The sequence below is a fragment of the Gavia stellata genome, chromosome 17 (assembly GCF_030936135.1).
Source record: "Gavia stellata isolate bGavSte3 chromosome 17, bGavSte3.hap2, whole genome shotgun sequence".
Classification (NCBI taxonomy): Eukaryota; Metazoa; Chordata; class Aves; order Gaviiformes; family Gaviidae; genus Gavia; species Gavia stellata.
In genome coordinates this window covers 16,946,782-16,973,786 of record NC_082610.1, presented here as the reverse complement: position 1 = coordinate 16,973,786, position 27,005 = coordinate 16,946,782, and the positions used below count along the sequence as shown (strand labels likewise).

At 42.5% G+C, this 27,005-nt stretch overlaps 1 protein-coding gene across 1 annotated transcript in view; it reads right to left on the bottom strand.

Annotated features, from left to right (window-relative positions):
• The window catches only part of PTPRJ (protein tyrosine phosphatase receptor type J), a 121,499-nt gene extending 99,150 nt beyond the window's left edge, over nucleotides 1–22,349 (bottom strand). Inside the window, exon 1 of the mRNA XM_059826119.1 lies at nucleotides 22,037–22,349. Within this exon, the coding sequence (XP_059682102.1) occupies nucleotides 22,037–22,349 (313 nt within the window). The remainder of the gene's footprint in view (nucleotides 1–22,036) is intronic.
• Between the last annotated feature and the right edge of the window lie 4,656 nt (nucleotides 22,350–27,005).

The following is a 27,005-nucleotide window of genomic DNA, read 5'->3' as shown; positions in this document are numbered from 1 at the left end:
TGAAACATTCTGATTGGCTCACTTAATACAAATGCCTGTCCAAGCCTCTTCAAATCCACTGAGAGAGGCAGAGAGGACTATTAAGAAGTAAAAAACAATGGAAACAGTCAATAAACAACCCTTGTCATACAGCCCTTTTCAAACATACACTTTCTTTAACAAGTGCAGTAAACTGCAGCTTTGAATTGGATATGGAAAGAAATATCCCCCCAGAAAAGTTAGATTTAGCTCAGCCGTGAACGCTGCTCTCTTTAATGTCGCAACAACAGGAATACAAGAGCTTCACATTCCCCTTTTATATGTTTAACCTTTGACAAAAAGGTTAAACACTTTCCTCACAACTGACTCACATCAGGAAACGCAAGAACTATACTCTCCAGATGAAGCCTGGCTAGCTGCAAAATGCAATGTCAGCATCTGAAGTGTAGTAAAACAAGGATTCCTTGTGCAGTTCCTAGTACTGCTAACAGGGGCAGGAAGTGGGTCAGCAAGAGGGTCTTTTCCAGATGGGAGAGAGCTGAAATGGTGAAGGGAACAATAAGGAAGTTCAGGGTGGGGGGAGAATTGGCTCCAATTTCAAACATCTCACTGAAATCTATTTTAAATGCGTTTATGTATGAAACCCCCCCTAGCAACATAGCAGGAAAGTTTACAAAACATTAAATGGAATATCTATGAAAGCTTTTTGTGTTTTCCAGATATTTTAGGGCCAGATTCTTAGCTGGTGTCAATATGCCTAATTCCCTTCACTTGGCTGATGAAGGTAATCTCAGGTTTGGCTGGATGTGTTGGTTTATTCACCGCAAGACTGGTGGCCAAACTCCTGAACCATAGCAGCTCCAAACAAAGACAATCAAATCTGCAAGTACTTAGGACCTCTGAAATTCAGATCTGGGGACCAGATAGTGCCACTGATTCTTACTTAGTGCCCTAACTGGCTAGAGATGCACTCCAGGTAAAACACAGGCCCCGTGAGGTGGGACAGAGTGGCTTGTGGAGTGCTGAGGAACAAAGGCTGCAGGAAACAAGGAAATGCTGAGCACTGACCTCTACCCATGATAAAGCATAAAGAAATGATCAGAGATGACTCCAAGGGTGACCCCTCTTCTCAGTGTAGTATTTGGAGGGGGCCACCTATGCAGGTAAGAGTGCACCTGCAGGACCCAGCACAGGAAGACCCAGGAGTGCAGGTCCTCCACCTGGAGTATGTTGGGGAATGGGAAGAGAAATCGCTATGGACATGGCAATCAGCATCTGGAAGTAAGGTCTGCCTGCATCCATGGACAGACCATGGCTGGTATGACAGCCGGGCAACAGAGATCCTGAAAAGGTCTTGGTGGGGGTAGATGGTGCTACTCCCCTTCCCCGTGGCATACTCTGAGAGGGAAAGGGGAATGTAGGATGTGAAGAACCAAGCGCTGTTTTCCAGAGCAGATCCTCTCTGAGGTGACCCCTGAGCACTGAACTTGCCATCTGCCCCAACTTAATGCCTCTGCTCCAGCCCACCACTGCTCTGATCAGCCTTCTTCCTTCTACATTCTGATTTGACTCATTCTTCTCTGGCAGGAGAAAGCTCACTAGAGAAAGTCATAGGGCTATAGGACTTCTTGCTCTTCCAAGCTTCCTAGCTGCCCCACCTTTCCCTGCTGCTAGCAACCAACCCACCCCATTGCCCCACTCATCCCTCTCATGACATCATATGGCCTCATGCTACCCATGCTTTTGGTGGTGGCAGCAGGAAGCAAGACACAGGGGAACACTTCTCTTGCCTGAAGCATGCATTTTAGGGTAGAAGGGTGAGCTGGCACCTCCGCTTGGCCCAGGACACAAAAGCTCTTGAAAACCACAGCACAGTGTAAGGAGCTTAGGAAATGGTTGTGGCCAAGTTCCCGGTTCCCTTCTGCACAGTAAGGCAATTGTGAAACTCTCTGTAGCACAGCACAGCATGGGATGGTGTCCGGGTGTTGTCCAAAAGTATTCCCTTCAAGACAATGTGCAGAGAGGATGTGAGGAAGAGGCCATTCCAGGACTCTCTTGACTCAGAGGGAACAGAGCTGGCTTGTCACAGCAGCACAGACCCCTTCAGCCAAGTTGGGGTGGATGCAGGCTTCACAGCATATTAGGGCATGGAAATGGAGTCTTCTCTGTATTGAGCCTACAAGGAGGTGATCCTAAGCCATGAAATAAAATTATAGAATAAAATCAGATCTGTAGTTGTGATCTGTCCAGAATATCTAGAGTGACAACGCTCTACTACCTGCTGTCCTGAAGGTCTATCTCCCGCTTGCTTCATTATATGTGCAGTATAGCAAAGGGTAAATCCTAGCTCTGGAACCTTGTGGGACTTCTCCCACGATCAAGAAAAAATTCACTTTAAGGGAAGCAGAAACTGGCTTTTAATTAGTCATTCAATTTCCCTCCAACACCAAAGCAAAACAAACAAAATGGAACTCTTCTGCATTTGAAGAGTATTCAAAGATCAGTTTTCTTGGTCACTGGGGTGAAAAGAGTGTCCCCCAGGAGACCCACCACTGCAGCAAACTACGGGGTTATACTGGGCAGTGAGGACTGTGGCAACCAGCACATTCCAAAATCATCAGACACCCGGGCTCCGGCATTTTGGTATCAACCATGCTCATCCTGCCCCTCTCACAACAAACCTTTCAAGCCCAATATTTTACATCAAACCCACAGCATTTGCTACAGAAACTGTCATAGAAACACTGCATTTTCTGCAGTTTGGTGTATGATTCTAGCAGGCACCAGGTGGCGATGTAATTACAAGATTAGCACCAATATCACAAAATCACATTGCAGTAGAAGTGTTAAAATTATTATCTAGACACTTTCATATATAATTATTGACCCAAAATGAAACTTTTATCACTCTCTAGCCACTGCCTGATCTGACCTGCACTGACTTTCTGACCCTCTGTAACAGGATAGATTTGACCTTCAAAAGACTAAAAGGAAGGTTACCTCAGTGTGGGATAATTGACAGCTTTCAGCAGGAGTTTTTGAGACAGATTCTGAGAGGGTTGGCTCGTGTTCTTGTGTGCACATGTGCATGTGTATTTCAAAGAGTAGGAATAACTTGTGAATGGGCAGAATGAACTCCTGTCCTGCTCACAGAAATGGCAGACACTGTGCATCACTGTACTTTGTAACGATTCTCCACTGGGGGAGAAGGGGAAAAAAGGTGTGGGTAGAACAGGCATGTAAGGCTGACTCAGTGAACAAACGTTCACTTAGGGGAACAAACAGAAGAAAGCAGTAAGACAGTAACAAACATCCCAGCTTGCTGACTGGAATAGCTGGTACCAAGTGCTCAGACCTGTAGCACTAAAAGGCTCTCCAATTCAGGATCAGGAGCAAACAGACCTCAGGCCTGTTTCTCCTCTCATCAGGAGTAGCACATTAAAGTCAGCAGAGCTATTCTGACATACATTCCCATATCTGGATGCCAGATGGGAAATAAGTAACACATTTTTAAGAGTGAGAGTGACTAACCATTGGAACAGACTAGCAGGGGAAGCAGCAGATCCTCTGTTTTCTGAGTCCAAACTGGTTGCCTGCTTTGTGCAGGCTGTGTTTTAGTAAGACACACAAAGCTCACTGCAAGGACAGCAGTCTGTGGTCTGTGATTAGACAACGTACTAGTCAATCTGGCTCTTAGTTTTATTAATCTGTAACAGTCAGAGCAAATGAAGGGGGAATTGGGCCCTGCATTATTGTTTCTCAAGTGGGTGCATGAACCAAGCTTCTAGTATAAATACTTGCAATGCAGGATTCAAAATTCTTTTTTTTTTGTAACTCATCTGCTGGTATAATCACATCATTTGAAATTCACATTAGCTCATCTAAACTGGTTATAATACAAGTGAATTAATTTCCTTTTTGGAATGAGTACCTTTGCGCTGTATTGTGATTTTGGATAACCAAGATCAAGTCTAATTTACAGGCAAAATCTGTGAACCGAACACTTTGGTTTTACTATTGCATTTCTGCTGGTTAATCCCACTTAAGATTCCAGCCAACTTGCAAGAGATGCACACAAATCATTCAGGTAGAATCTGCCTCTCTCTGCAATAAAGTACAACCTTGGAAGTTCAAAATAAATAATAGTCATATCAAAGATTCATTTGCACATAATCTCTTGCAGACAGCAAAGCCTGTGAGCTAGTTTAAAATTATTTCTCATCAAAACAACATACATTTATCTCCAAACAAATAATATAGTTTGTAAATATTTGTCTATGTGTCCTCAGACACATGCATATACCTCTAATGAACTGTGGTACAAGAGTATCCAATGAAGATGGATCCATGCTACTGTAACTGGTGATTGGCAAAACCGATTCAGAAAGCTTCATCAGCTGAGTTTTGTAACAAGTTCTAGATGAACCAGCTATTGATAAATGGGCTAGATTGTGCCTACGCTTTCACTCCTTTTAAGCAACAATGAACATGCTACCAGCCATAAAGTTTTGTACTCATTCAATTAATTCTGATAGTCTAGTACACGGAAGAGCTAAGATATAATATCTCTAAATGGTGACATTTTATTCTTTGTGTTTCATTATTATTCATTCAGTATGCAATGCATCTCATCTTGATTAATGCAGTGGATATTCTTGTGGATCTCTCTTTACTTCAATTAAAACTGTGTTATAATTCACGATTGGCGTAAATAATTGAAATAATGCTTCCTTTTTCAATCACATAATCTACACATTACAAAAGTATGTAACAGTCTTTTTGTCAGCTCATTAAGTTGCATAAAAAGGATAGACCAGCACTCTGTTTCTTGAGATAAAGGAGATGAAAAGCTTGTTTTCTTCTGCCATTTAAATATGTTGATGGCTATGAATAATTTGTGAATTTCCTGTACACATATGTGCCCACCTCCATCTCCAAGCATCACTGCACATAAAAAAGGAACTATCCTGTTCAGAAAGCAGTGGTCCAGAATAGTCCCAAGACACCTCACTGGACTGTATGGAAGAGAACACAGTGAACTAGCTCTTTGCGGCCGTCCACCAACAAGCTCCATTTTCAGTCACTGTGCCATTCTGCCCTCTGTATAAAACCACTGATACTATACAGGATCTCTGCTGCCTTCCACCTTCAGAGTTCAGCATAAAAGACAACTTCTTTGCTGCTCCCAGGCAGAAAAGCCCGAATCCCAAAACAACTGACTGCAGCGGAGCAGGCCAAAAAGCTTCCCCCTGCCACCACAGGGCCCAGCCTGTCAGTACTGGTGTTCCGGTAAAGCTGCCTCCTTCTAAAACCTCAGCTTTGGGTCCCAAGGTGTTAGTGCTTTTTCAGATTTTGAGATCAGACATATATCTACATAATCCCTGAAAGACATCCGTTATTAAGTCATGTGTCACAGTCAATATGGTGAATGAACCTTTTTTTTGGTCCCTATTTTACATAGTGCTGCAGAAAATGACCTCCTCTTCTGTTCTCATAACTTCTAATGCTGCCTGCACATTTGCAGTCTCTTGGGTCATTGCCCCTTTTCTTGAACAGTGTGTTTTGTTCTGCATCAAACAATAAACCAAACTAAGCACTTCCTCACAGTACTCTTCTAGTTTTTCATCTCCTTTTCATTGACAAGATTTTAAAACATTGTTTCAAACCCATTTTTGACACACCTTTGCAGTGCACTGAAGTTAAATAGTGTGTTCCCTGGGGTAGGCAGATACTTGTTCTCTCTTCAGTTAGTGGTGCACTTTGTAAAGCACAAACAACAGCCAGCTATTTCGGTAGCGCCAAGCTTAAGCTGTGTTTTCCTGGAAAAATATATTACCAAGCAGTAACAAACACAGCTGTCTGGTTTTTGTTTTGGGTCAGGTGGTAGGAGATCTGAAATTAATTCAAACACCAAGATTCAAATCCTAAATGAACACAGATAATACAAAAATCTACCACTTGGGGAATTATAGTATATATTCATTTTTCGCTGCCTCTCTTTTAGGGATAAATTCTGCTTCCTACAACACCAGCGTAAATTCATAGCAATAGCACTGACATTGCTGGTCTTGCACTGAAATACACCCTTGTATACCAAATTAGGGTATAGCCCTCCATCCAAGGGTGAAAGGCATGGTATGAAAAATGCCAATTACTTATTAACAGCGGAGTGCCTGCAGTGTCATTACCAGCTGAGCTCATACATATTTTCAAATTTTTGAGGATCATTTACTAACAAAGCTTTTAAATATATTTTAAGATGTGAGTTTAAAAAATGGAAATCATGAGGAAAGCATGCATTGTTTTTTAGTATTTCTCCTCACTACTCTGAAAAATTTGCTCAAAATCCAAGAGAAAAGCACTGCCCCGCTCTGTATCCCCCCAGATGAACTACTATGGGCTAGCCAACTGTGTGGGCTCACGGACAAACCACTGGCCTGAGGATCCCAGCAGCCAGCCCCTACCGCACCCCCCCGCCATGACCTGCCCCTCTCCTAACCTCAGTCTCTGATCTCTCCATCCTGCTCCCTGTGCCCTCCTTAAAGTTCAAGCTGGGAGAGAACCACTGTTTGGGACAGTCTTGAAAATAAGTCTCAAGTAGGGATCGAACCAAGCCTGCGTTGAAACACTTTCCTGGGCTTGATGAGTGTACATTTACTGAGCACAGTCTGTTTGGCCAGGGCTTGCCTCCAGGAGCCATGGCCAAGCTCTAGCTATGCTGGCAAGGCCCCTTGCAGATACTTGTCCTACAATGACTAAAGGAGTTTCTCTGAAAGCATTGCTACATCGGGGTGCCTTTCTCCCTACACCTCCAGCTAGCAACTACTCTAGCCAAATACTGCAGTACAAACCTGACCTCCACCTATCTGCTTCTTCCCATGAACACAACAGCAATCAGTTACAGCTTTTCCCCACTTATGTAACAGAGATTAGTTGTGCTCAGAGCCCTAAGTAATGATCTGATTACAGGAGGCAACAGACCCCCAGTACCACCAGGTAGAGGTATGTGTGGCAGGACAGTGGCACAGCCAATGCACAGCCACCCTCTGCAGCACAGCTGCAGCTGCTCCACTTGGGACTCAAACCTGAAATCTCTGGGGTGTGCATGTAGAACATCCAAATTGAGTTGTTAATTAAAGAGGCTGCATTATGCTCCAAAAACCTCACCTCAACAAGCAAACCCATCTCCTTGTTCTCTGTTCCCCTCCCACCTTGCTCTATCTTTACACCTTTGGCTCCTTATGTGAAGTTAGCACCTAATTCATCCTCTGTGAGGATGTAAGGGGGTTATTTTCTTTCTGTAATGTTATTTTTTTTTCCTTTTTGGAACTGCCCTTGCCATTTTGCAGACAAGTTCCCAGCTCCAAGAGAACAGTGCATGCCTGCTGTGGGTGTTATGTGAACGGAAATTATGTGGTTTGGATTTTTACGTGAGAATTCCAAGAGAAGGCGAAATGTTGCAAATAACCTCCATAAATCATTTTAAACAAAGCTCAGGAAATGCCATAATGATTTAGCTGACAATATCTAAAAAGAAGTTCACACTGTTCTCTGACTCCTGGTAAGTAAGTATGTTTGCTTAAGATGTAATTGAAAAAGTACTGTGTTACCGTTTACATTTTCCATTTTGTATCTCCTGTCCAGGCACAGCTCACTGCTGGCAGCCCTTAATTTGTACTATGCAGTATTTCATCATCCACACAACAGTCCCTCTGGGGCTACAAAATAAATGGCTGGAGGGACATAGGTACCAACCAGAAAACGGCTGCGGAAGGCTGGAGTGAAAGGCTGGTGACATCTATAGAGCTGCGGAGTTACTGCAGTTTCCTTTACCCTTCACTTCCCTCAGTCATTCAGGCTGAGAAACTACAACCCTTTACTCAGCGTGGGATTCCACACTTAAAACACCAGTCTGGTTATTTGTTGTCCTGTACTGCCTCACACATTTATTTATGTCACTGCAAAATCCTGCTTAACCAGATCACTGTTTGTTAGGAAATGCTCTTTCCAGGTGGATAGTCAGTGAAGAACCAGGCTTGTTTAGTTCAAATCAGTGATGAGTATTGGTTGGGAAGGAGATATGTTCTCTACTGTAAAATACCAGTTTTATTAAACAAGTTTAAGGAAACAAAGTTAACATTACCAACCAGAGACGTAGTTTCAGGACAGCAGCAGATGTCTTGTTGCCATCAACCTTTGACATCCAAAGTCAAACTGGAATGAGCTATGGAAAGAAAAAGAACAAAATTTGGAGCACAATGGTAAAATCTGGGAGTTTGTGATCATTCCCCTTACTCATCTTCCACTAGTCTTAACGATAGGATAGTGGATGAGGTGTTTTGAGAGCATATGCAGTTATAAAATTCTCTCTTGCCTCATTGGTTTTATATCAAGAAAATAGTTGTCTACAGTCAAATCTATTTACTTGCTTGTCTCTCAGTTAAGTTTTATACCATTCAATAAAAGCTCACCTGTCTTCATAAACAGATAAATCTTACTTACTTAATATATAAAATCAATACCAGGACATCCCACATTAATTCCAAGGTGTTAGAAATAACTTATTTACCTACTTACTACTATTTTTACTTCTGTTTTCATTGCTTAGCTGCCCCGCGAGGGCTGGGGTTCAAATAAATCTATTTAGTGAGAAATGGCCTCAATCTGATGCTCTGATACAAAACAAAGTCAGAGAGAAGAAATATTATCATCCTTTTTTATTTACCAGTAGGAACTGAGGCACATGGTAATTTATATAGTTAATACACTCCAAAAGTCTGTGTCAGAGCTTGAATTTTAACTTAGATCTCTTGAGTCTCTGCAGTGCCATTTCTAACGTCTCAGTGAAAGCAGACTTGAATTTCTGTCACATTTCTGAAGATAGCAGGCCTCAGACAGGCCTCCTTCAGCTTCCATACATGACTCCAATGCCTCAGAGAGTTGCTCTGAGTGACAGAAGGCACTTTCTTTCCCTGCTGGCAAGATAAGTGTGTTTATTATTTTCTCAACCTGCATTTTGGAAGGTTACATATGCAGGCTTAGAAGTTCACGTGCGATTCTTTTGTGCCAGTCCTCAGAGTCATGGTCCCTGCTGCTGAATATTTGCAATGAGCTTTTGATCCACAGCTTTGAAGAGAGATCTATCAGAGAAGAGGGGGAACTGCCACAGCTGTCTTTTCTATAAGTATTTATTTATGCTTAAAAAAACAGATGGGAAAGGTGCCCATCCTCTGCCCTAGGCACTCTTGATGATTATTTAAAAGCACAGCATAACAGAAAGACAAAACCAGTAGATGCACACAGCAGCAACCTTTGCTTAGAGCCTACATCAAAAGTGAGAGCGTAATATGAAAGAGGAAGAATATCCAGACCTCCGGGGTGAAAAAAAAAAAAAAAACCAAACCCACCACACACTGAGAAACAGCCATGTTTCCAAAAGCCCTAGAATTTGCCAACTCGTAATTTGGGACTGAATCACAACAGATTGGGGAATTCTACACAGAGATGGGTTAGCAGTACCCAGGTCAAGCAGTATGACCATCACAGAGCAGGTCCCTGGAACATCCAGAATGTGGCTTATCTATGCAAATAAAAAAAATTAACAGTAATTTTTCTTGACCACTGAAGAGCTTCTCAGAAATTCTGACCTGGAAAGCTCAAATAATTTGCACATGATTGGTCACAGTATTGACATGAGTATTGGTCACGAGGTATAAAAATCCCTCCCTGGCTACTCTCTCTTGCTCATGCTCCTAAAGGTACCAGGGGTAAAATACAGCAACTTTACAGTCTCTGTTCTGATCCAGTACAACAGCATTCAAACACAGGATGCAACCACTTACTTTAATGTCACTCTGGGAAAAAAAACAAAACACACACCACAAAAAAAAACATTGACAAGCGTCTTTCCCCCCTCCCTCTCCTTCTCAGGCTTTTCTAATCACTCAGTGCCATTCACCGGAGGCTGTTGTTTTCTCCCAGGAGGTGACAGCTGCCTTGAGAGAGTATTCCTGAAGTACCTTAAGTGGCTTTCAGAGGAAGCTGTGACATTTAGATTCAGGCAGAACAAAACAGGAGGTTTAGAACACCCCGCTGGCAGGGTAGCTGAGAGCCAGGCATGCGCAGAGTGCCTCAGGACACAGAATTACAGCCCTCCTCAGATAGAAGGCAGGAACTGAGAACCCATTTTCAAATACATCCCAGTGAAATCCCAGCCACTCCTCTTGCAATTCTTTTCCTTCCTGCAGCTGAGCTGGCAGCCAAAGACTAAACCTTGTACTGCAAGAAAATATGCTATTCTTTTCTTCAAGACTCATGTCCTAGTTCATGTTCTCCTTAGATGTTCATTTTCTAGGAGGTCCAGATTGGTTTCTGTAGGTTCTGTGTATTCTAAGCAAGCTTTTTGAAATGTCTCTGTATTTGACACGTTTGAAAATACTGGGACAGCATTAAGATTCACTGAATTTACTCTTATTAGACCTATATAAACATCTCTCAGCTGATGACCAACTCCCCCTTAGGAGGATGGGGACAGTTTGCTAAAGTCACTGATTTAGATTTTGAAAGGCATTCTCCTGGTAAGAATATAGACTAGCTTCAGGCATCATGAACCACTTACGGCATGGGTCTGTACCAGAGCCTGTGACAGAATTGCAGGCTTCTGGAATTTTATGTTAACCATTCTTTCCCTCACAAGGCACAACGATTTCACCCCATCCAGGTTTCCAAACTCGTATTGGCACTGTTTTTTTCGTATTTTGCATTCTTACATTTGTTCTGCCATGTGTTCTATTGGATTCCACCCTGACATTGCTAGCGTTTACATGAACATGGTGGACAAAGGGATTGCTTCAGTCTTCTGATGCCACCAGCCGTGGCCTTTGCTCCTTCTCACCAACAAACTTCAGGTTGTTGAGCCAAAATGGAATGGTTTCAAGTCACATCAATGTTAATTTGCACGTGTGTCTGCTGCTGTGGTGCCTTATGTGAACTGCAGTACAGATGCCTTGTGTTTCTTTTCCCTTCAGTCCCAGCTATCTGAGATCTCCTGTTGATACTGAATGGGCAGAAGGTAGGGCAACTAACACAGTATGCCCTGGAACTCACCTGACCCTAGGCAATTTAGAGAAACCCAGCGGGTTGGCATGACAATCCCAAATTATTTAGGAGACACAGAGACAAGTCAAACTGAATTAAAATCAAAACATTCCTTTTCTGTTCAGGAAACATAATACCACCAATTCACTTTAGGACTACAGAAATATCTGAGGCCTCTATTTCCTAACCAGCATTTATTGGAACTTTTCAACCCACAGAAAGGAAAACATATCAATATTATCATGTTTGGCCCAATTCCTGATAAACACAAATTTTCAAATACCAGAATTTCATGTGGGACAAAATGCTTACATTTATTTGCTCTTTTACTGCAGAGAGTGGGAAAGAATCCTAGGCATAAATATATCAACCTCCAGATTCTTTCTGCTTTCAGATGGAAAGATGGAGGCATAAAGAGACTGAACTCTGACTGATCCAAGGACAAAAAAAAACCAGTAAATCACCCAAATTACTCTCAGGAGCCAGGAATTCTGACTCTTTGTCCACTGCTGTAATGATTAAATGATGATGCCAGTCATGATAAAAACCATATAACAGGAGAAGGTGGGCGTTAGAACACCTGTAATTGGCAACAACTAGGCTAATCATATATAGTCTGTGTAATCCAAATACTTAAAAAAATACTTTCTCCAACCCACACAGGAAAACTGTATCACTCCATACTCCTACGATGCATTGTACTACATTTCTTCTTGTTAGAACTGTGTCAACAGTTTGTGTAACACTCTTAGTAACACATCCTTAACTTAGAAATAGGAAGTGAGTAATAACACAAGCAAGAGCATCTCTTGTGTTACTTTTGTGTGTGCATGCAATATATTAGCAATATGTGTCACTACTCTGAATCAACAAGAGAGAGATTACGTTGCTTGATTCCTGGGTAGTAGTAAATTGAAACTGAAGGTCACCCTTTTGTTGCTCTCCTGCTCTCAGGGACATTGCATCAATAAATATAAACATGATTTCCATGTTGTAAAAGAGTTAATGTCCAGAGAATTGACATTTAAATGAATGGATTAAAATGCTGTAAATTTAACAAGCAAAAAGGATCTCAGAGAGAATTTACTTTGAAATATGGATCTAGTCATGCCTCAGTACTGCTTTAGGCGAGTCTTTCACCATCACATTGCAACGAAAACTGGGAAGGGAACTTCCAGTTGAAACTTTAGCAAATAAACAAAAATGTACTCTTAACTCTTTTGTTTTCCAGTTGTTGAACTGTTCCAGTAGCTACTTGAATTCAAACAGCTCTAGCCAGTCACATGAAGAACACAAAAAAAAGAAAATTCAAGCTTTAAGCCTTTTAAGACACAGTCCACTCTGGATATAAGCAAACAGAACTTGCATCAGCTTCAAAAAGAATTGCCCTGGCTTATGCCATGGACGAGTGTGACCTTAGAGCGTATTTGGTTTATATACTAAATCAAATATATGCAGGTATGAGCTCAGAATAGCACCTTTGAAGTTAGGGCCTGGAGGCAAGAGGTTAAGGAAGCTGTAAGGCAGGCTTTGTCCACAGCCATACCATCTTAATAAATTACAAAAGTTCAAAGTAAAGTAAGCTCTGAAGAATTCAAGAGAGAAACTCCAGTACTTAATAGTTTTGACCCATCACTTATGTTTAGAAGGGATTTTCCTATTACTTCAGCTAGGATTGCTGATATATTTGAATCTTCAGTGACACTAATATACAAAATAGTACTGCAGTCTCATCACACAATGCCCTATCTTGACCCTCCAGACCAGGAATGAGAAAAAATCTTCCAGGCTGTGAGAACTTTTTCTTCCTTCATATATCATCCACTCCACAGAGAGCTCATCTTGCTGGAAGCTGAAATCTCCTCATCCAGGACTTCAGCACAGTGACCGCACTGGAGCGCCTGCTTCCTTAGACGTTGTGCTTCACCACAACCCTCCGCCCTGCCTTCATTTGTGACACCCTGGCATCCACAGGTAGCCACTGCCCCAACAGGTATGGAAGCTCTGGAACTTCACTGAGAAGGAGGAGGCCCATTCCAAAAGAGACATTTCCAGTTCCTTCACCACCTTGTTGCTAGAGCTGAGAGGCCAAATGGCTCTCTTAGATGGTCCAGAGCATGACCTAAGCTCTGGAGAGAAGGAATTGTGGGGAGGTAAAAGCAAGAGAATCGGTAAAGCTTCAGTCAGAGTAGGATCAATCTGGGTCACGCAGAACACAATACAAGGATACTACAAGACTTAAGAAGTGCTGTCACCTTGTCCTTTTGGTACTGTTTTCAATCACATACATTTCGATTCAGGATACTAGATTCCCACCGTTTACTGTTGACTACCTCATATACCTCCTCTTGCTTCTGCTATTACACCTTACCCAGACTAGAGGATCCATGGGTAAATGCTGCTGTTTGTTACAGCTGTGGAACGCTACTGAAGTTAGTGGGATTGAAAACATTCAATTAAAAGAAGAATTAGCCCAATTTATGCTAATAAGATGAGAGTTGCATCTGATGTTATATTTTTCTGTCCTACTTCAGTTTTGGTCTCATATTTCACTGCAGCCAAGCAATCCAAAACCATGATAATGGCAGAAAAAAACCCACTAAGCATTTAAAATCATGAACTTTTTGTTCTCCTTCTGCATTTTGGTCTCTGAAGACTCAGACCAGGAGAAAAATTTATTTTTACTTTAAAAGTTAAGATTCTTTTAATGTTGCTATGGTTTAGCCATAACAGCATCAAACGCTGCCAGATCTGCAGTAAAATTCTGCAGTTTCTTGACACTGCCTTTGAACTCTGTCATATCACAGGTATTGACTCATAGAAATGCCTCTCTCCCAGTCAGTTCCTGTAGGGCAACAACCTCCACACAAAGATTCCTCTCACATCAACAGCTAATCAATGCAACACTTTTCTGAGGTAAAGCTTCATCACTATTCCACAGATAAAAGAATGATATGCTGAGAGATTAAGATTCAAGATCATTCCCCCTCTACACACTCCAGATGCAAACTTCGGCTATCTCCCAGCTCCAGACTGAGTTGTTATCTGGGCAGGTGCAATTTTCCCACTATCTTCTTTACCTGACAACCTGATTTATGTGGAGAGAAAAATAGGCAGTAAAGCCTGAAGAATGACAGAGGGGTTTCCAGTCACGTCCCCTCTCTGGGGCCCTCTTTATTAAAGCCTGAGAGCACACTGAGTCATTAAACACGCTTTGCTATTAGTCTAAGTCTTCATAGGGATTTGGTGGCACTATGGGGAAGTCAAGCTACATCTGCAGAGACAGTCTGCTAGATGTGCAGCCTGTCCCTTTGGCAACTCCAGTCAGAGGGAGACTTTTCTCAACAAGTAATAGCTAAGAGGTACAGTGCTGAAATAAATCCCTCCCCTTTCTCCTGCAGTAGTACCAAGCTATCAGGTGGGCATTAACAAGCCAGGTAAAACCAAAACAGTTTTCAACAGCCCACTTTCAATTAACCAGGCTGCATTTACCTGACAAAGTAGCACTTTGCAATAGGCCCTAATGACCACTACTCACAGTTCTCAAGCTTGTTTATTGCTTTGTTCTGATGACATTATTTTATATAGGAAATAGATGGAAAGATGAAATGTAACTATTGCCATTCAGGGACAGAGCAATAGTCCAGTTTGCTCTGAATCCTGCCTCTGTATCTGGCTTACACAAAATGCTTAAAAAGAGGTCATGACAGAAAGGAGGGGGAAAAAAGAAATCCACCCTCCTACTCTCTTCAGTGCCATGGCCTTAGCCACTTTTCTTAGAAAACTCTTTACCTGACCCCACACGATAATAAGCTGGTACCATGAAACATGAAGACCAGTGTCGTGGTTTAACCCCAGCCAGTAACTAAGCACCACCCAGCTGCTCGCTCACTCCCCCTCAGCAGGATGGAGGAGAGAATTGGAAGGGTAAAAGTGTGAAAATTCGTGGGCTGAGATAAAGACAGTTTAATAGGTAAAGCAAAAGCCGTGCACGCAAGCAAAGCAAAAGAAATTCATTCACTACTTCCCGTCGGCAGGCAGGTGTTCAGCCATCTCCAGGAAAGCAGGACTCCCTCACACCTAACGGTTACTTGGGAAGACAAATGCCACCACTCTGAATGTCAACGCCCTTCCTTCTTCCTCCCCCAGCTTTATATGCTGAGCATGACATCATATGGTATGGAATATCCCTTTGGTCAGTTGGGGTCAGCTGTCCCGGCTGTGTCTCCTCCCACCTTCTTGTGTACCCCCAGCCTGCTCGCTGGTAGGGTGGTTTGAGAAGCAGAAAAGGCCTTGACTCTGTGTAAGCACTTCTTAGCATTAACTAAAACATCTCTGTTGTTATCAACACTGTTTTCAGCACAAATCCAAAACATAGCCCCATACTAGCTACTATGAAGAAAATTAACTCTATCCCAGCCAAAACCAGCACAACCAATAACTGTCAGAGCTGTATAGCTTGGAGTAAGTGCACTTGCTTTCTTTAATACTACCTGTTCACTACTTAAGCTCTCCCCTGAAAGCCTGTGACAGTCCACCCCTGCTTCATTTTAAGAAGATACAGCAACAGGGTAGGGATATGGATGCAGGGTAGGGATATAGATGTTATATCACTATATATAGGAATATAACAGTTGGCCACAGGCAAGTAATTTTTTTTTCTTAAGATGAAGCTCACCCTCCAGTTTAAGTTTGGATGACCTTTCAGTTTCTCTTGCTGAATTCTATGCTCCAGTGCCATATGGATTCTATGTCAGTTACTCCTACTGTGAGTATCATACACATCAACTGGTATGCATTACCCAAGCACTAAATAATGGCAAATCCTTATTACTTTCTCAAATGGTTATTACAGAAAATTGAAATTCTATGTTCCTTGCAGTATATAAATGTTAACAGCGGTCATATTTTGCATGTAGAGAGGTACTAAATTACATGGCAGGCTACTGTTAAGCAATAGCAATAAGGCTTTTCAAAGACAGTTACTCCCAACTGGTTAGTTTTAGTAAAGAAGGCTCAAATAAAGTATTCTTGAAATTGCGTATTTATACTATTTTTTTTTCCAACTGAAAGTAAGTCAGACTATATTATGGTTATTTGTGCAGAAACAGTTTGTGTAACAACAAAAACAGGCTAAGAATTAAAGATACATGTATGCACTAAGACTGATGACATTAACAATGGGTTCCTGCACATATTCTGCAAATAGCATTCTAGAAAAACAATTAGTTTCATCAACTGCAAAAGTAGTATCTATGCAAGAAAAATGCTAAAGTTGCACTAGAAAACTTTCACCTGACATAGGCTATTGCTATTCTTTTTTTTTTTTTAATTGTCATGCTTCATTATTGATATTTTTCAAATGGGGAAAACGTCATTCATAAGCTCCTGTATGTCAGGATTTGGAGTAACTTTTGAGCACTGCCTGGTGAACTAGGCTTTGTCACAACAGGCAGGCAGAAAGGGCGCTGCTGCTGCTGGCAGTTCAGTAATGCTAAGCGACAACAAGACTGGGAACGAATACCAACTAGAAAATTTCAAAGAAAAAGCTTGAAAACAGCTTCAGGTGCCAGACAAAGCAGTCTTGCAGAGCATATGCCAGCTTCTGATGACTACATACAATATGCAGGTCCTTGGTTTCTTAAGTTATTTTCAGCAAAGGGATATGTATCTTGTCTTCATGTTAACCTGCCATGACATATAAGTTAAAATTCTTAGCTGATATGCCCTGAAACCTAATTAAACCAAAGACAAATCTCATCTTTTTCCAATATACTGAAGGCATTTTTTAAGACATCAAGATACTATTAAAACCAAAAAAGTTATTTTCTATGGTGGCGATCTCTTTGAAATACAATACCAAACTTAACTCTGCTCAAGGTATTGATCATAAGGCCCTAATCAGTTCGACTCCCCTGGTTTAGTATTTTGGCTTGCCATATGGCGATCCCTTGGGGACACTATTATTCATATACATCACTTACATATTCATATACATATCTCTGTACAGCCATATACTGGCAATGAATGAACTTCAGTGGCAAAGGATATTTATTTATCCCAGACACATAGAAAGCTTAAGAAGTATCACTGAAATTATTCTTTTCTGAATGAGTTATCTGAAATCCCATGTTTTCAAATATTTCTGACCTTGGTAGGACTATTCCAAGTCAGAAGATACTTTTATGAAACATTTTTCTATGGGACTTTTGGACCAAATGTACATGCGGTCTCTTGCTACCGGAACTTGTATTTCTGTTCCCAAGGATGATTTTTGACATCGATTTTCTTCAGTCTGGTGCAAGAGGACTATTAAATCAGAGAGATAAACAGGTAAAAATCTTTAACCATACCCAGCTATATCAACTTCAGCTATCTCAAGTGTCTATCAATTCTGCTTAGCAGCAACACTTGCTGTGAAATGCTTGTTTACTAATATTTGCAAGACTACAACAGATGTACAAAATCAGCTAGGCTACAGTGAACATTAAGAAAGGGCAGCTGATTGCTTAATCTAGAGAGAGAGAATTTGTTAGAAACACTGCTAGCTGTTTGCTGGCATGGAAATTTTTACAGTCAAGAGGCAATATTCTCTATAGTGACAACCTTTCCTTTCAGATTTGTGCTTTTGCCCCCCTTCATTCCCCCTGAAATCATAGCAGCTGAAGCTAGACTACGGATTTTTACATATAGGGAGATCTGGCTGGTGATTGCTGTTGTTTTTGCGAAAACTTCTGTGATTTGATTATTTTTATATAAAACGTACAACAGCAAGAATGCAAAAAGCAAGCAGAGCCAATGTTTTGAATGCTAGATGTGGACAGAAAGGATCCTGCAGAGGTCAAATGAATCTAGGGATAACTGGGGTACTTTAATGCTTTGGGAAGCTGGGCATGTATTAAAGGGCAACAATTTAGAGTCAACTGTATATATCTCATTGATGTCTTTATGGTTAGGTTTCCACAGCAGCCATTAGTCCTTTTTCTTGTTGGCTAATACAACAAATTTTCATGGGCTGTCAGTGTGTGTGTGTGTGTGTATATATATATATATAAAAGTGACATACTGTACTTCTCAATGGGTTGCATTTCTCTTTGCAAAAAACAATGTCTTTTAGCATCTAAAATCCAGCCCGTGTAGTTTCATGCTTCTGTAAGAGTCTCACCTGCTTTGTTATGATTGAGCCCTGTTGAGTTGGTGTAGAAAACTCAGGAATTTACTATGCAATTTAGAAAAAGATACTTTAATCAGTGATAACAAATATCAGGGGAAAATGGAGGAAGAACAATATAGGTGATAAGATCAAGCAATTACAGAAGCTAAAAAATTATTTAGATTTTAGAATTTCCCTATCAAATCTTAATACCTAATATTTCGTTAATCTTTTTTTCTACCATTTCAAAATCAGCCCTGCACCAACTGAGCAATCCTGAACTCACAAGAGTTCCAAAAGTAAATTTGAAATTTTAAATGCGCTGCGTTTGTGGATTCTGTCTTGAACTATCTCCCAGGACCGGACACTGACAATGCCAGAATGCCCACCAATTTCCTTAAGCAGTCTTAAGTTGAGCAGTTACTAATACCAAAGGTCCCATGAACACTAGCTGCTTTTGAAAATATATGCAGTCTGTTTTATTTTTGTTCCTTCTCATATTCATACATAAAATGGTCTAAAGCTCTTCCAGTTCTCATTATCAGACCATTTTCAAAATTGTGCATTCACACAGTATCAGAGCACGTGTTCTCTCCTTCAGCAAAGGCATCTTTCATTCTATAGCCATAGAGGTCTGCAGGCATGATCCCCTGAAAGCACACTACTATCAGCGTACTTTTTGTCCTCAAACAAGGAATAGCAAGCTGCCATTCTGATTTCCTCTGAGCCATATGCTTCGGCATCTTGAAAGCATCCAAGCCAAGACTTCTTTTGCTTTTCTTGATTGTCTAAAGCAAGATAACCTCACAGTCCCAATCTTAAACTTTTGGATTTTTTATTTCTGACTTTTGTGCAAATTGAGGTTTTTACCTCAAGCAGAAATTATGCTTCCAAAGTTTTCAATATGACCATGTTAGCCTTCTGCAGTGTGCGTTTACCAAAATAGCTACCGGTGACACAAGCAGAGAGAGGGGAAACCCCAGGACATGCACCATATGGTGACAGGGACAACAGCAGAAACAGCAATTACTAATTAAAACAGTTCTTCATGGTTTCAAAATGGCTTTTCCATGAAGTATTAACAACTGCTGGTAAATCCTTCCTTATAACTTGTTAATTCTGAATAAACACATCTCTTTCTCAACTTTTCCCAAAGTTGTTTTTTTTTTTTCCTCCTTCTGCCTTTTTTAACATTTGAAATATAAGGAGTATTACAGTAACCATGGTATCCTGATGACATAATGGTTACCATGAGAACAAAGCTGAAATAGTGTCATCAGAGTCCCTTCTCTCTGCTGTGTGTCGAGTTTTATATTTAATAGAAATGGCCAAACTGCTGCCACCACCCAGCCTGGCCAATTCTACCCTCCGTCGCTTGGGTTTCAAGGCTCGTAAAAGCAAAGCTGCCCTCCGCTGCTGCCTTCCACCTTAGGACAGTTAGTTTTGCTTCAGGGCAGCAGTGCCACTAGCTTATAAGATGAATCTGTGTAGCAGCCAGGTAAGAGGATAACTGTGTTGTAGCAGATTCCCCCAAGACAGTGGCATTTGTCACGTCCCTAGGACATACTCCAATATAGCCTTTGGCCATGTGTAAAATGGCAGTTCTTGGTCTTCACTTGCCAGACAAACCAGATTTTAAACCATGTTTACTTAGCTGTGCTAGAAGATTTCTTTGCTAACCTATGCAGGGTCTCTCAATGCATGATTGCCTGTGGTCCAGTCCTGCAATAACCTCTGCCCACAGAGTGCTTTGTACCCAACAAAGGGATCCACTGGCTTCATGGGGTACTAGCTAAGTGCAAAGATGCATCAAACCCAGCCTGTTACAGGACAAGAGTGCTGAAGCAGGCATCAAGACTCAAGACAACACTGTGACTTAAGTTGCACACGATTTGTCTTTATGAGTGCTCCTGAGTGCCGGCAATTCAGAAATTAGTTCAGATTCTCTGTTACCCTCAGTCTGACTCCTGTGAACACCAACTGCTACCCTCCCCTGGGGCTAGCACACCCCATTGCTACAGGGCAAACAGTCCCTGCCAAAACGCTGTACCCAGAGGGTAGCTCCAGCTTCAGATAAGCAAAAGCTATTCCCAGTTAGTTTTCTCAGAGAAGCTTGTCTTTCTTTCATTGCAAGAACCGCTGGACATGACTCACTGCATATTGTTTGTTCATTTTGCTATATATATTTCCGAAATGCTATTTTAAGTCGCATTTCTCCCTTATGCTCCTACCAAGTTTACTGCACGAAAACAACCCTCTAATTTTAATTTCATATTTAACCAAAACAAATGTGGCATGGCTCTGTTCACTTCAATAAAGCTATCTTGATTTATATCATGCATACAGATATAAGAAAAGTGGTCAGAGAAGACATGGAGGGTACTACAAAACAAAGGGGCCAACTAAGCAGGTAGCATTTCGTGTAAAGTTCCCTGCATTCTGCCTGTTTAACAAAATGTTTCCACACTAATCAAAGTCAGTTCCTGCAGATGGTTCACATACATTTCCTTCCTCCTCTAATCAGAATCCACTGCACAGGCTCTTCCTAAAGCTTCTGGCCATAAAGTTTCTATTGTAGCCCCTTTTTAGTACCTACTACCTGACCTTTTTACCCCACTGTTTCACACAGTTTTTTCTGTTTCCTTGCCTTAACCTTATACTCCTTTCTTGGAAAATCAGGATACAGAGTCACTGTCAAAGGCTAACTGCAAAGATTCCCTCTAAAACCATAGAATAATTCAGGTTGGAAGGGACCTCTGGAAGTCATCTGGTCCAATTCCTACTAAAAGCAGGACTAACTTGGAAGTTAAATGATGTTGTTCAGGGTGTTGTCCAACTGAGTTCTGAGTACTGCCAAGTATGGAGACACCACAATGTCTCTGGGCAGCGTGTGCCAGTTTTTAATCATGCTCACTGTGAAAGTGGAAGTAATCACAATTTTCTCATATCTGGTCAGAATGTAGCTCTTGCTACAAATTAAGAGCACTTGCCTCCTGTTCTTTTGCTATGCAGAGTCTGAGTCTGTCTTTATTACTCACTGTTAGGTAGGTGAAGACAGCACTATGATCCTCCCTTTGCCTTCTCTTATCCAGGTTAAAAAAAAAAAAAACCAAAACAAAACACCTCAGCGCTCTTAACCCCTGTTTGCAGCAGCACACTCCAGCTCCTAACCATCTTAGGGACCCCTCCACTAGACTCTCTCCAGTTTGTTAATCTCTCTCTTGTATAGGGAGACTCAGAACTCCAGATGCAGCCTCACAAGTACCTCACAGAAGGGAGAAATCACTCCCCTTAACTGCTGCCTGTGTTTTTGCTAATATAACTTGGTATGCAGTTGGCCTTCATTGTTGCAAGGGCACACTGCTGATTCAGGTTCAACTTCTCACACACTGGGACTCCCACATCCTTTCCTGCAAAGCTGCTCTCTGGCCAGATGGTCCCCAGCTTGTACTGTCACATGGGATTACTCCGTCAATACCAAAAATACAGTACAAAAATGCAAGACTTTGCACAAAAGCACAAAACTTTACATTTGCCTCAGAACATCATGAAGTTCCTGTCGGCCCATTCCTCAGCTTCTTGACATCCCTCTGAACAGCAGCTCCCATTTGGTTTCATTTGTGAAACAAGGGTATAGTCTGTCCCCTCATGTAGGTCATTGATAATGATGTTAAACAGCAACAGCCTCAGAGGAACATCACTAATAACCAGTCACGAGATAAATTTTGAATTGCTGACCACCACCCTTCAGGCCCTGCAGCTCAGGCAATTTTTAACCCACTTTGCAGCTCACCTATCATTCCATACCTCCCCAGTTGTCTACAAGGATTCTATAGGAGACTAAGTCAAAAGCCCTGCTAATGTCAAGGCAAACAACATCTACTGCTTTCCTCTTGTTCGCTGAACTAAACTTTTCATCATACAAGGCAATCAGACTGGTCAGGTATGGTTTGCCTTTGGTAAGCCCATTCTTGATGTTCTCAATCACCATCTTCTCCTTCATGTGCCTAGAAATGGCTTCCAGGCAAATCTCCTTCAAAACCTCCTCAAGGACTGAGGTGGGACCAACCAGCCTGCAGTAATACAAATCTTCCTCCTTGCCCTTGTTGAAGATGGGCATCGCATGTGCCTTTCTCCAGTCACCTCCCCCAATTGCCACAACCTTTCAAAGATAGGAGAAAGCAGCTTTTTACTGACATAAACCACTCCCGTAGCACCCTTAGATGCATCTTGTCTGGTTCCATGGACATTTATGTACAGATGTTTTTTATATGAAAGGTAGACTTGTAAAAAATACAATACAGTAGGGCATAGCTGAAAGTCAAAACAAACATAACTATATATGCAATAGTTCAGGATTTTTGGAATAACCTTTTGCAGGAAAAAAAAAACCAACTAACCCTCCATTACTGAAGGACCTGCTCTTGGTAGTTTGAGGAAACTTGGATAGAGTAAGCCCATCTCCATCACTTCATCCTTGCCTTACCTCGGGACAGGAAAGAGATGGTGAGATATGACCTGACTTTGAGGCCAAAAGTAAGCTGGTCCTAATATGGTTTGGAGAAGCCTTAAGGAAACATGGATATGTTCATTTTGTATGACCTCACATACCTGATGCAGAACTACTGAGCTGGGCTGGAAACGTTTCTCCCACCAGTTTACAATGGACTTCATCAGCTCTCTCTGCCGTCTCTGGTTAGCCTTCTGGCTTTTTTATTCCACCATCTCTGCATGAGATCTGTCCTGTTTAAAAGACGACATAGGCTGAAGCAACCAAGAGAGGAAAAAGAAATATCAAAGCCTGCCAGGTTCCACTGGACTCTTCCCACTGGAAGCAGGATTAATCTTTTCCTTACACTGCAAAGTGGGGGGGCGGGGAGGCAGGGGGCAGCGGTGGGAGGAGATGCGGCCATATGTATCAACATGGCCAGATAAATTACAAATGCAGCAGGTTTGGCTAATGTGAAAGAACTGAGCCATTCGGGAGTGAGGCCCAGAGCTGTTGCATTATTTACTAACTGCTGCTTTGCTACTTTCCCTCAAGTAGGGACTGCGTTGTTTTATCTGCTATGTTGTCAATGGGATCCTCCTCCTCTTTTTAAAAGGAACAACTGAGTGGCAACAAGAAGCATGAGAGCTACAGCTGAACAGCTCATCATCCTTCTGAGGGCATCACCTTGGTGTTTGGAAAGGGCTTTCGCTGCAGAAAGCTGTTCCTACTCTCTCAGCCACAGATCCTCAAAATACCCCAGAATGATTACCTGCAATGGCGCCTGTGATTCCACAAGGCTTGCTCTTACATCTAAGGAGAACTGGGCTGGTGTTAAGTCATGGTTGCTAATGCAGGTCAGCTGTTTGGCTGCAGATGAAACGCAGGGAAAGGAAGCAACCTCACCAGTGCATCCCAGGTAACGTTTTGACCTTTGTGTGCCTATCTTGTCATAAAACTAAAACCTTCACTGACTTTTTACCTCCAGAAGGCTGATTTGCATTTATGAACCTGAGGTTTAAAAAAAATATATATATCTCTGTATCAAAGACAATCCCAGAGAGCTGTCTCAACCCACATCCCTCATCCACTAACAGGAATTTCACCGAAAGAAGCATGTTGTGAGGGCCTGACTGCTCTTTGCTGCAAGCAGTTGGAAGGTCAAAAGGGAAAAAAAAAAGACAAAGTCATTTAGAAATGAGCTGGACTAGATTTTTTTAATGACTTCCTGAGCCACGAAATCAAACGGACATATGCCATTAACAAGGACACAAATACTGCAGTGTACCAACTTCAAATGTTACAAATTCTCAGCTATTCCCACCTTAACCCTTACCCAGCATCCTTTACCTGCTCCAACAGCTGCCTCAGACCCAGCTTAGTCTAAGTGCTTCACTCTCAGCAAGATCGAACTTTAACGCAAATTTCAGCTGTAGCCTCTGCTCCAAAACCGTATCAGTGGATGCCCCAAAATTATTTAGGTAGCACCTTCTGAACACTCCTTCCAACCTGGCTCATCAGCTGTGCTTCACCCAAAGTTCAACCCTGATCCCAGCTGTAACCCTAAGTCAGCAACCTCTGCCCACCTAGCAGAAAGCTGCTGCCAGAGTCAACACTGAAGTCCCTAGCATAGGTGGTAATAAACCCAGCTGAGTGGTCACTGAATCTCTAACCTTCACCCTCAGCCTGATGTCTGATGTTAACCTCACCCCAATCTCACACTTAAAGCCTTCCTAATTGCAGCAGGCTAGTCATTTCTGCCTTCCCCAGCAACAAGTCCCTCTCTCTGCCCTCCAGAGACTCCAGCCAGGCCCTAACCCTGCTAGACCCTGAATGGCGGGGTGACAAACACCAGAACAAACCCTAATGCCAGCTTGCTGCCAGCCTAAATTCACGTTCATCATGCCCTCATGGCTCAGCCATATACCCAACCCTAGATGTTGGACCATTTTCTTCTGACATAATTTTAACAGAGAGTAGCTGGTTGACCGATTCCAGCAGGTTCTCTGTAGTGAGCAATTCGCAGAACAGGGCAGACTTGGGCTGGTTTTCAGCAAAAAAATGCAGAGAACCACAGGCAGCAGCACACGTGATTTTAATGTCATACCTCCTGCACTTTGGTAAGCCCAAGAAGCAAAATGGTTTCTCAGAGTAAAGCAGAGAAGTCCTGCTGCCTCTCAACTGTTTACTGCTGCTGGTCCCATCCCCGTGCAAAGCTGCTGTGCACCCCACAGCAACGAGCAGCAGATGGCTGGTACGGTAGCTAGAAGCATTTGGGACCGAGGAGAGCTACTTCCCTGGTCCACTGCAGTCTTTCTGAACTCCAGGAGGAGCTCCCATCACAGGCTTATTCCAGGTTTTCATACCACTGACTTTTGGAAGGGAAGAGGATACTGAGCCAGTCCAGTAGTAACTGATGGGTCCAGTTTTGCCTCTTACATCTAACTCTGACTCACCCTGCACTGATACCGACTCGCAATTCTCTCTTAATTGGGAAAATCACTAGGATAGTACTCACTGCCAGAATTCTGGGTCATAAAGTCATTCTCTGACTCAGAAGAAGGTTTACAACAGCTGTGGCAGTGATATGTACTGTAGGTGAGTCATGTTGAACTATTAGCACAAACAGAAGAACCTTATAAAACAAATACATAAAGAATTGCGCTGACCCATCTAAATTATAATCTTACATTTGTTATTCTATAGCAAAGGACTTAACAATGTTTTATTGTGCACTCAGTTTTCAGGAATGCAAAATTTAAAAAATAAAGTTACTAAGACACTTCTCATCATATGAATCCCAAGCAGCTTTTTAAATTCGGAGGCTGAAGTTTTAGCTGATACAAATTTTCTGGCAGGCATTAAATTTGTGGAGGCATACTGATTTAAAACAGCTCAGAATCCAATTCTAGATTCACGGGACAAAACCCCATGTTTATTGATTATATGTAACTGCAAATGCTGATACGTCTCAAGTGCAGCATGCAACGTATCTAACAGCGTATAACAAAATATTCCACGCGTATTCAGAAGTGGAAAATGCCCTGTTCAATTTAAATTGGAGGAGAGATTTAGGTAGATAAATACTATTGGGTTTTCCAATCAAGGATTCCAATAAATAAAATTAAGAAAATATATAAAATATTAAATAACTTGGAGGAATTACTGACCTTCAGTGAATGGGTGCTGAGGTAATTTCACTGAGTTAGTAGGCCCCCATTACCTGAACGTTTAATCCTTTGACTCTCCAGTAAGTTAGGCTAGTAAAACTATCGTCACAAACCAAACTCAACGATATTCATGCCAAAGCACTGGGAAAACCTCTGGTCTCCAGCCAAAGGTTGTTAAGTATGCGTTTAACAAGTTACAGCCATTTTAGAGACAACTGATCTGAGGAACAAAAGGATTACAAGGCTACCGCACAGTACCAAGTAATCACTGGAAAACCCAAGTGGGCTTAAAGCAATCTTTGAGATCCTTTCCTCCCTCCTATTACTTCTGGACAAGAGTCCTGGTTCAGGTATGAGGTGCTGGGTTTTCGCCAGTACAAAATGGGTTGCCTTTGGTGGAGCAAAGTAGGCTTACAGAAGATGAGGGATGAGCCACGTTGCCTACATATAAAGCCCCAGTCATGGCTCTGGTTTGAGATGGCATCAACCTTCTACTTTCTGCCCTGAGTTTCTTCACCCAAAGTTGAGCTGACGAGAGGCACGCTCTTCACCCGCTTCAGCACAAAGTCAACCACGCTAGCTAAAGCATTTGCATTGAGCCATAGGGACCCATGTGCTCTAGCCACCGTTCAGATGCGGTCCACGAATTTGGGGGCCGAATGGCAGGAACAAACCCCTCAGGAGGGGCAGCCGTGTCTTAAAACGGCCTCTCGGCCCCCTCAGAGAAGAGAGACTGGGGGGGGGGGGGGGGGGGGCCGGCAGCCGCAGGCTGCCAACGGCCCCCCCCACCCGGGAACCAGCAGCCCACCGAAGAGGCTGGGGGCACGGGTGCCCCGCCGCAGAACTGCCCACGGCACGCCGCCCTACCCACCTGGGCCTGCTGGCGGAGCCCCGCCGCCCCCCCGGGCCTGGCTGCGGCAGCGGCGGCTCCGGCTCTCCCGGGGACTGGGGCCGGCTTCTCTCCGGCCGCCGCCGGGCGCTCCCGCTCGCTGCCTGGCTGTTTCATTCATGCTTTCTCCTTCGCCATCTCCCTCTCCGACTGAGGGGAAACGGGAGCGCGCGTGGGCGGCCGCTGGAAGGCTCCCTGTCAGTCAAGCGGCCGAGCTGAGAAGAAGGC